Source organism: Aptenodytes forsteri, unplaced genomic scaffold (genome assembly GCF_000699145.1).
Source record: "Aptenodytes forsteri isolate BGI_AS27 unplaced genomic scaffold, ASM69914v1 Scaffold8, whole genome shotgun sequence".
Taxonomy (NCBI): domain Eukaryota; kingdom Metazoa; phylum Chordata; class Aves; order Sphenisciformes; family Spheniscidae; genus Aptenodytes; species Aptenodytes forsteri.
The window spans coordinates 2,643,477-2,654,615 of record NW_008796218.1 but is presented as its reverse complement, the minus strand read 5'-3'; the positions used below and the strand labels follow the sequence as shown (position 1 = coordinate 2,654,615).

The 11,139-nt window shown below is 38.8% G+C and overlaps 1 protein-coding gene across 1 annotated transcript in view; it reads right to left on the bottom strand.

The window, feature by feature from the left end:
• Window positions 1–11,139, bottom strand: part of LOC103906729 (ubiquitin-conjugating enzyme E2 variant 3) — a 34,985-nt gene that overhangs the window by 21,497 nt on the left and 2,349 nt on the right. The window contains exons 4-11 of the mRNA XM_009288760.2: window positions 10,208–10,343; window positions 8,722–8,846; window positions 8,001–8,106; window positions 5,955–6,125; window positions 4,840–5,013; window positions 4,185–4,269; window positions 3,410–3,533; window positions 2,187–2,347 (exon numbers count right to left, since the gene is read on the bottom strand). Coding sequence (XP_009287035.1) covers window positions 2,187–2,347; window positions 3,410–3,533; window positions 4,185–4,269; window positions 4,840–5,013; window positions 5,955–6,125; window positions 8,001–8,106; window positions 8,722–8,846; window positions 10,208–10,343 — 1,082 coding nt within the window. The remainder of the gene's footprint in view (window positions 1–2,186; window positions 2,348–3,409; window positions 3,534–4,184; window positions 4,270–4,839; window positions 5,014–5,954; window positions 6,126–8,000; window positions 8,107–8,721; window positions 8,847–10,207; window positions 10,344–11,139) is intronic.

The window sequence follows — 11,139 nt, the reverse complement described above, 5'->3', positions numbered from 1 at the left end:
ACCCGCTTCCGCCCGGCCGCGACGACACTTCCGCGAGAGGGCGGGAGGGCGAGGGCCGGGGCCGCGTCGTGTGCGGGGAGCGGAGCACAGCTTGCGCCAGGAGACCGGGCAGCCGCGCCCCCGCCAGGCTCAGCCTGTGCCGTTCGGCAGAGCCCAGCGCCCGCCGGAGGTGCTGGGCGCCGCGGGCAGGGCCCCCCGCCGGGAGCTCCACCGGCACCGGCTGGCAGCTGCCTCCCACCCTGCCTGTAGACATCCCTCAGAGACGCCTCGCTCTAGCAGTACTTTGTGTATTGAAAATACTTCACAAAATGTCTAAAAAGTCTTTGTAGTGCAGTTTATTGTTAACAAGTATTTTGGGGAGTTAATTTTCCGTGAGGATGTAAAGTGCCATTTCCCGCCGCACTGATCAAGCTGCCGACCTTCGGTTATTTCTCAAGGAATACGACGCAAACGTGAGAATGACATTTCTTCTAAATAGCCAAGATTAGTTATTTTACAACATAAGCATCAATCTAAAAGACATCCCTGGAAGAGTTTGCAGCTTTTATGATTAAAACTATTAATAAAAAACCCCTAAATAAACAAAACACCCAGACTACTCACATGAGAATAAATGCTCAATAGATTAAACGCAACACTTTGAAGAACAACGTAAACCCGTAATTTTATGCTGGTTTTTTCCAAAGTAAGAGAAAAAAAAAAAAAACCCGACATCCAGCCATCATGTTGGGTGCTTTTTTTTTTAATATAGCTGCATAGTCAGTCACCTGCAGCCATCACTAATTTTGTCCTGGCACTGACAACCACAAAGGAGCTAATTTGAGTATTCCATGAAAAAAAAAAAACCCAACCTGAATTACTCAAGGGGTTTTTTTCTTTCTATCTTAATTCTGACATCAATATAAACTCAGAATTCCGTGGAAGTCTGGCTCTTTGTGAGATATAACTGGAAGGCACAAAGGGATAGATCTTTTGCTGTGATGCATACCCTACTTTTGCTTAGAAAGCTTCATCAATATTTAACCAGTCACACCTCAAAACGTAAACGTGGAATGACATTCTTATGCTGCACGCAGCAGAAGTGGAGCCCACATCTCCTCTGCCTGCATGGTGATGCTGAGGTATAATCGGGAGGAACATAGTATTTTACCAGTGCAGTAAATCAGGAGTTTAGAACACCCCAAAAACCTTTAAAAACACCTGCTTTTTGATTTTTATCTAAAAATCCACATCTGCTTTTTCACCACATCCCTGGCCTCCCCCGAGGAGGGTTACAGGTTCTGTTGCCTTCTCAAGTAGCTGTATTCTCCTCAGGCTGATGTAAAGCTTACTGACATCAGCTGGCTTTGGATCAAGGCCTGAACTCGCAGATACTTCTGCATTACTTAACTATCAGGTTTTATTCTTTATTTGAAGCCCACCCCCTGCTCTGCCCTTTCAGGAAGAGCACCTGTTCCAGTGCTGCACAGGGTAGGAGTGTTGCATGTATGTACCGAGGACTGCAGATGCTTTAGCGCTCTGAACGTCCTTACAAAATAAGAGCAAACAAGTCATGACCAGAAAGTCTCAGACATCAGTAAACATTCGACAGAAATTCATATCCAATACTTCAGGTTTGCAGGATCCTGCTAACATCATGCTTTTAGCTTTTTTCCCCCCCTTAGTAGTAAGCAGGAGCCCACTGACATAAGAGCATCTGTGATAGGCATGGAAGATGGAGCTATCGAACCGCATCCCCCAGTGCCCTGAAGAGCTGGAGTGTGACCACATTCTAGACAAACCCCTGATGCAGCACTTAAAAACCTGGAGCTCTACGCACTGGAGTTTCCACAGAGCTGGGTAAGTTGCTCTCCTAGACCGTGTCCTAATGAGGTGCAAAGAGCTAAGAATAACCCAAGAATCAGGCTATAATTAGCAACAAAAAACCACAGGCAAAAGTCACCTGAACTTAGGTAAAACATTCTTGCACATTACCCTTCTCATTTTGGCTACCAAAAGTGCACTTTTCAAATAAGAAATTACTGTGTAGTGCAGTATTAAATAATTTAAACCAAAACTGAAAGTAATTGAAAGTAAAAAAACTTCTTGTTTTATATAGAAATCCGTATATACCAAGCGACCCTTTCTGCCTAGCAAATCTCTGACTTCTGTGAGCAGACACGGTGGCTTCCCTTGTGCTTGCTTACAGTTTCAGTTGCTGCTGAAGGTCATGAATTGATCCTGCAGTGCTTTGCAGTTTCTCTTGCACTAGTGGATCTTCTTCTAGTTTGACCATTTCAATCACTCCGTTGGTTCCAAGAATACATGGTAGACTTATGAATACTTCGCTGTTTATATTGCAACATCCCTGAAACAACACACGAAGACAACTGTCACACAGTTACTTATTCCTGCTCCGTTTGAAGCATGGATTATTGAAACTTGATTATTTTAATTAAGCAAGGATATTCCATCATATGACATGTTCTGTATAGGTCAAGTTCCAGTTATTTCAGATCCCGTGCGATGGGTTACTATACAGAAACTAAAATATTACTGTACGGATAAAAAAAATCTTGAACCATGCCACACTTGGAGGAATTTCCCAATATAGATATATCAGACCTCCACAATGCAGGCAAAGCTCATACTACAAAACACCATTTAACCAGTTTCTTAGGTAGAACAAGCTGTACAATACTGTACACTTGATAGTACAGTATCATTAGTTCTTTTAGGACTGAACAAAAGAAATTTAAAAATGCAGCCAGAGAGCTATCCAGGGAATATTTTTAAGTATTGATCCCATATTCATTCTGTGAGAGACTTTATTAAACTTATATCCCTATAATTCAAGTTTACATTGTAGATTTTGTTTATATCCTCCTAGGATAAACTTGAAACATGGTTCAGTCTACAATTTTAAGTTAAATATAGCTTCATAATCGTCTCCTCAATGTAAAGTTATCAAGGAGTAAAAAAGCAGCTGTTTCAAAGCTGGTCAAGTAAAATACTGGCAGAAAATGCATTTTATACTTTCATAAAAGATACTGAACTCTTTTGGCCCCTGGAAAAATCTATGTTCAATTCTGAGCACTTGGAAACTGCGACACACACATTTCTCTTCATTTGCCAAATCCAGCTATTCACGGGGAGCTGGTCAGCAACCCTGAATGTATTTTCCCTCTGGACTGTTGTATTTTTGGGATAATAATCCACTTTTAACATTGGTTTCAGATTAACACAACAATTGATTTTTGCTCATTTTCGGACTAGAATTGAAAGCTGTTGTTGGAAGAAAGTAATGGAAGTAGTGCTACTTCAGAACAGTTACTTTAAGTGAGATGTCTGTGCTGCTAAACTTAATGGTCATATCCAGTAAAATAATATAATTACAGTGCCAACCAAAAGATACTAATAACACATTTACCTTTGCCAGAGTGGATACAGAATGAACCTTTCTTTTATCTTTCAGTATACTGTCAGTCAAATCAGCAACTGAGAGCCCAACAGACCAAGATCTCTGACCTTTTCCTTTTAGAACTTCCATAGCTCTATATAAATCAGGAAAAGGAGAAAAACATGATGTTTAGGTTTTCATTATTCCTATTTTGGTTTATATGTAAAACCCAAAAGACAGATTAAATGTACCATGTCAGGTAAAGTGTACTATAAAAACATGATTCTCTGTTTTGGAAAACAACAGAAGGGAATTAAGAATTGCTTTAAAGAATTTCTTTATGTATATTTTACCCACACTAGTTACAATTCTCTCTTCTGTCAAGAGGTGTGACTGATATGTGGCTAATTAAATCAGGTAAATTGATCCAAAAGTGTACTTTGCTTTGAAGTAAACTGCTTCCACACAAGCTCTGAGAAAAGTGTGCCAAAAGGCTTGTCTACTTTTTTTTTTTTTAAACAAAATTGAACTGGCAGCTGTAATATTCTAGTGTAAATTCTACAAAGCTTGTCTTGTCCTTAGATCATCACAGGCACAACATTACTGAAAACTTCAGAAGAACAGTGGGCACATACACATATATGAAAGTGAATGACCCTAAGACCTACAATTTCCTATAAACTCAATGTGTGAACATTTTAGAGCAAACTTGCTCCTCTTCATAAAGAGCTGAAGGAAAAAACTCTGCAAACATCAAGTGCTTAAACATGAAGGGGAAAAAAAAAAAAGATTATAATGGCGTTACCTGTTAGCCACCTCTTCCCTTGAATTATGAGCAGCCATTGCTTCCGTTTGATTTGCAACTAAATTACAACTGGTCCATGATGGTACTAAATAGAAACAACCAACATTTAAATGCACATCTAAACAGTGACTAAAATAGGTACCAGATAAGGTGGGGGGGAGAAGAAAAAAAAAAAAATTCAAGCTTTCTAAACCTTCCTTTCCCCACAACAACCCAAATGTAGTTGATGACCTTCTAAGGTTCCCTGGACTGCTAAAATAAACTCTATAGTAGCACCTGGCCAGAGACACTTGCTTAAAAATGAAGTACATGTAATAATTCTTACATTAGCAGTAACCTACCATATATTATACCACATTTCCTTCCTCTTTCTGTACCTCTAACCTATATTGTTATACCAAATAAAAAGCATTTGAGGTTGTATTTTCTACATTTTTTTTTTTACTGTGAGAAATGTCAAATACTTTTACTGCCATCCAGGTCTACAGTCTCAGGCACACACCAAAATTGTATTATTTAGAACCATTATTATGAAAATCTACCACCCTGCTTATGACTACCTTCATTACTTTTCTCAGTTAGTCTTTCATTACTCAACTACTTAAGCACTGCCAGGACATTATATACTCATAGCCATAATAAAGTATCATTTTACCTTTGTTTTCCCCTTGTTCACCAATAATCCAAGCATCTTTTGCCAGCACCTGTGCTTTCAAAATGTTTGTCAGTATATACTGAAATCTCTCTGTATCTAAGTTGGCACCTACTCCAATAACTCTGCTTTTGGGAAACGCGCTCAGCTTCCATGACACATATGTCATTACTTCAACTATTATGAAAGAAAAATATGTTGACAATGAAGGACCACTCAAAATTCAACATAAGTGCAAACTACGAATCACAATTATGAAAAACTCAGGACCAAGCTGTTTACTTGAGAGAAGGTATAAGCATGTAAGAACATATCAGTAGTTTATTTCAACCTAAAACACCATGTGTTTTAGGAGGCGAAGAAAATTCACAGCCCAAGTAAAGTTTTAAGAGAAGTCAAGTGAAACTTCAGAATGAGTTACCATGCTTCCCTCTACCAAAAATCTCACATGCTTCTAAATTTAGTTCAGCCAGTGTTTAATTTCTTTTCATTTGGCAAGCACTCTGTTCTCCATCTCCACAGCTCTAAATAATAGGAAGGGTAAGAAGCACTTGAGAAATAGAAAAGGGCTGTCTTCAGTGCGTTTACAGGACAGAGGCTCACACGTACTTCTTTCCCTTTTAAGTAGTGTTTTTGCTTTGTCTTCCTTCACAGTATCATTGACCCAACAGATTTAAACTTTCCACCAAAACATAGCTGCAATATTTACTATCAACACTACATTATGTACATTAGTCTGTGAGTCTGATCATATGGCACATAACACATGCATCTATCCTTACTGCACAGGAGAAAAATGTACATAAAACTCACAACCGACAAGACAACAGCCAATGGATGCTAATCTTGTAGATACAGTCAGGTGGAAACTACGTACAGAAACATACAGAAATACATACCTTTTATACAAAACAAAGTATACTATTTTCTTTTATCTTGGTAACAGTAAAGAAAAAACCCTCAAAGACAGTGTCCTGCTCAAAGCTGAAAAGGAAAACATCTTTCAGAGTAGCAAAAATTTTTGACTAAGTCAGTGTATTCAGCAGTAACGTATTTTTAAAACAGGCCAGAGAGAAAGCCAGCTGAGGGACAGAGCATTAGGTGAAGTACCAACACACCTGGATGAGAAGCAACAAGGAGAACAGTGTTCTGACTGTAGTGTGATATTGCTGGGATAATTCCTCTGAACAAATCCACATTGCTTTGTATGACATCAAGATAAGTCTGAGCATTACCCAGAGAATTAACTGTAAGCACCACAACTTTCGAATCAGCTGAAGCAGAAAAATCTGAAAATATAAAGAAAATATGTTTTTAAAATTTATGTCATTCTATCAAGTTTTGGATGCAAACAAAGAGCCGTTCTAAAGGCTGAACTGCAGCATCCAGCTTAGTTGGGGATTCTTCCCCTCCTGTCTCCCCCCATATCCCCCAATGTGGAATTTGGGGCACTTCCACAGCACCTGTAAAACACAGCTCTCCCACAGAACTACTTTTCCCATTTCATAGTCAGCAAACACAGAAGGCAGACTACAATTTGTCCAAGGTTACAGAGCAGAGACCAGAAAACATCTAGATGGGGTTGACAGATAAGCTCTTCCAAGTTTTCTTGGCAAGAGAGGAAAATAAAAAAAAAAAACCACATCCGTGAAAAGGCTCCTTCATTTTTATTCTGATTTTTAAAGAAGGGGGAAGACTTTTACTCCTTTATCTGAGGCTTCTATAATTTTTGATCTTATAGCTCAATCAAGGACATGTAGACAACCATAAAAAGTGTTCCAAAAGTCTATTTATTAACTCAAGTAAAAGACATGTATTTACTAGCCCAAGAAAAAACACAACTATATTTGCTGCAGAAATTCATAAGTCAAAGCTGCCTTGAGCGGGTAACTCTGAATATCTGCGTACGATACAGGTGATCAGCTTGGACACAGAAACCAGGTAACTTGACTGTCACACCACTTCTGGAACCAGCTGGAGCCAAAGCAGAGGCCTAGTGCACCAACAAACTGGAAGCATACTAAGGAGGATCTAATTAATACCAGCTTGTCCCAAACCTAGATATAAGCATACTAAAATAACAGGTGAGAGTGTATAAGCATTTTGTAATATTGTAACACTACTAATAACATAGCCAGCAACAACACACAAGCTTTTTGTACCACAGCTAAATATAAATATGTAATAGGTAACCACAAAGGCACAGAGATTTGTGGTACAGTTGCACAACCAGAGTTCAGGAAAAAAATGTGCTAGCAGTAAAACCTGCAAGATAAGATCAAAAGATGTAGAGCAGGCAATGTCAGGTGCAGAATAAGCAGGTGGAACCAGAACAAGTCCCTGTCCCCAAAATAAGTTAAATTACATCAGAAGCACAAGAAAGCCCCCCATTTCATCTTGCAGAGGGTGCAAGGAATATAAAAGCACCACAGACAAGCAAGGCAGAATGAGAAAGTTGCTCAATTCAGTTCCAGCTTCCCCTGTGGAAGAGCTTTCGAGCCACATCACCTCGACCTCTGTGATTAAGACCATCACAGACTGGAGCCATCACCACTAACTATGGAGACATGGCATCAACTCTGTTGAATTGTACACTCACAGCTAATTGAGGACAAGATTGTGAATAACCAATTGTTTGAATATGCAGTGATAATGATTAAGAACTAACTATTGGCCATGTGCATGTTTAATGAACATCAATCTAGGAAAGCAGTACTTTGAAACTTACCTTTATTTATCAGCCTTTCTAAGACTGCTCTCACAGCTATATCCAATTCCCTAACATACACGTATTTTTTTCCCCCTTCCTTCCCTCTCTCCACCTAAGACACTGAAGTACTAGCTTGGCTTCTCTCTATTTCTGCGCGAGTCCAATTTCAGCATTAGCCTCTTACCCTGAAAGTACAAACTCACATACCTCTACCTCTGTAAACAGAATGAAAAAAGCCTGAAATAAAAGCGATGCAAGCTTTGCTGAACCTTCCCTTTCCAATTTTGCCCTGAAAAGAAGAAAAGCAAGAAACTATGAAAAGATAACATCTTTTTAGAAACATGGCCTATATGCCAGAGCCTCTGTATCTCCCCAAGTGTCCTGCTCTCATTAAAACGAGCACAAGCACACACAGTACAGTACTCGCTCCCATTCCAGCAACAACATCTAGTACCTTTGCTGATCTCCACATTTGGCAGAGCAAAGATCTCCAAGTCCATGGTCCCTCCTTTTGCTGCACCTTCAGAAAGATCCAGAAGAACTACCTTGTCTGCAGCACCCTGTATGAATAAAAATAATGCAGATCAACAATAAAACAAACCAAAACTTGTTCTTGTGGGGGTGAGGAATAAAAACCAGTATTCCTCCAGTGTTTGTTGTACTGTGTATAAACGAAACAAAATTACTGACCAAAATTACTGTCAAATCGCAAGAAAAAGAATTTAGTTTAGTGAGTTTAATTGGAAATGACTCATTATGAAACAAACAAATAAAAAACTCACAAAATCATCTCTGGGAAATTTTAAATGTTGATGCTACTGTTGTCTGTGAGCATATAACCGTAATGAAGTACAGACCATCTACAGACTATCCTTTTCCAGGGGACTAGGAGATCCCAATTGTAAGAGGCCACCGCTCAGGCAAGAATCCTTTAACTAAGGATTTTCAAAATAAGTGAATTCGATATACAACCTCTGTATTTAAAAAGCTGACTGAGAAAACAAGGCAGAAACTAACACTTCTGTGTGTCCATAAGTTAAATGAAGAGACAAATGACATAAGCAGTGACATGGCTATTAAAAACTGCTGAGTTACTTCTATGTGTCAGACACCAAGAACTAGGTTGGAAGCCTCTCTATTAATCAGATCTGTTGCTCTTTATAATAATTATGTACCTTTGCCGCAACTGCTAGCACACATGCAATGCCAAGATCTCCAGCTCCCACAACAGTAATTTTGTTAAAACATCCTTCATTTTTGCCTCCACCAATTTTACTCTGTGATTTCATGTCAGTCTCTCCTACAATTAAAAGAAAACCACAAACTTCAGTGCTGGTCCACACTGTATCAATACAAGTATTGCCGCTTTGTAAAGGATCACGGTTGTGCCAGAGTGAAACCAAATTAAGTAAACTTCTTCAAGATAGCAGTCAAGCCTGACCACAGAAAATTCATCCCAAGTTGCATAGTGTAAAACATGAATATTCCTCTCTGGATAGGAACGTTTTTCCACTAAGTAGAAAATGCAAGCATAACAATATCAAGAAGCCAGACACTAAGACCATACAAACAATGCTCCCTTTGCTACTGTTACAGGTGTGAATATATACCATGGTCATAAAATTTGTAAAATATTTCATATTTTAAAAAGACATGCAAAATGGAATTTGATTAAAATACAACAATCTGACGTTGATTAGTGAATGCTACTGGTATCACAACGATTCTCATTCTGAGCATAATGCAGAGAGATTTGTAACAGAAACATTAAGATTGATTGACTAGAAATGTGTATTGCGCGCACACACACGTGCTCACAAGCATGTATGTGTACACAATTACCAGAAGAAACAGCAGAAAAGGGTTAAAGGGAAAGGTTTGCACTAGTTGCCACAGATCACCATCTGTGATTTCACTAAAAGAAGGAAGAAGAAAAGACTGACCTGGAGAAAATGTGTCAGGATGAAGAACAACAGGATTGGAGCAATAAAATACCCAGATAAGGAAAACATGAGAACTGTGAAATTCAGGAATTTTGCCCAAGATTTACAATAGGTGAGATAAAGTAATGAGGCAAAAATGCCAAATAGCATCCACTCCCGAAAGGTGTAAAAGACAAGTCCAGAATCAGCTTGTCACCACTGAACAAGAAGAACCCAAGAGACATGATACGGGCTCAACAGCCAGCACTCCGTGTCCTCAGTGTTGCACACCAGTGATTGTGGTCAGACGGGTCTCAGGGCTTGCGACTGTGGATGTGAGAGTGTGAGTGAATGAGATCTGAGAGAACAAATGACTGTGACTGGGTAAAATCGACTTGTTCATAATAAAATCACGTTTCCTTTCCACAAGATCTCACACAGAGTTTTGCTGCAGTAATTTCCAACAAGTGAGTAGTACCAAGTCTACAGCGTTTTTCAGTAGGCTTAAATGCAAACATGCAAAATGAGCTGCTTATTCAAATAAAGAGAATATGAGCTCTCGGTTCAAAAAGAGGCGCTTTTGATTGTACAGAGAAAATACCAAACACTGTGGACATGCAAACACCAAAAATTCAGTTATTAAAATTGTGTAGGCATCTTTGTGATATCAAGTAATAACAATAAATAAAACAGATATTGTATAGGAACATTACAAACAAATATATGAAAACATCCACACCTTCAGTAATCTTTGCAATGTAGGAGAGAAGTTCTGATCGCCTGGCTGCATCAGAAGATGACAGTGAATACAAAGGGAGCTCTTCCTCAAATTTTGCAATCATTTCCTTGATTAATCCAATGACAGTTGATTTAGGCTGAAATATAGCAATACAGAAGACAAAACAGTAGACTAGCTATTTCATATAGTGGTATCAGCTATAAACCGCAGTATTTCATAAAGAACCATAGCTATACAAAATTTAATCAAATTATAAATATTTATACCCTTAACACTTACATAAACACTTAAAGTAAAGAAAAGCCTGGGAATTTCTACATCAATATTGAAAAATATATCCCATCCATTTCAGAAAACTAGCATTCATTAAATCATTTTTACTGGCCTGTCAGTCATATATAAGTAAGTTATTTAATACAGTGCATAAAATCATTTAGCAACAGCATCGGCTTTTGAATCTCTATGCTAATGTTTCAGAGTTCTGCTGAAAGAGACATATCCAAAAGGTAGGAACTTCCACTGAACTTTATTGAGGGATACTCAGTTGGTCTAGTATTATTATTCATTATTCACAGCAACAAAGGAAAAAGTATCAAAGGGTCCACATGAGGCTTATACTACTTTATAACAAAGTCAGTCCCTTTTTTTTTCAGCTGTCCTGGTTTCGGCAGGGATAGAGTTAATTTCCTTCCTAGTAGCTGGTACAGTGCTGTGTTTTGGATTTAGGATGAGAACAAAGTTGATAACACACCGATGTTTTAGTTGTTGCTAGGTAGTGCTTGCACTAGCCAAGGACTTTTTAGTTTTCCGTGCTCTACTGACCGAGAAGGCTGGAGGTGCACAAGAAGCTGGGAGGGGGCACAGCCAAACTGGCCAAAGGGACATTCCATACCATGTGACGTCATGCTCAGTACATAAACTGGGGAAAGCTG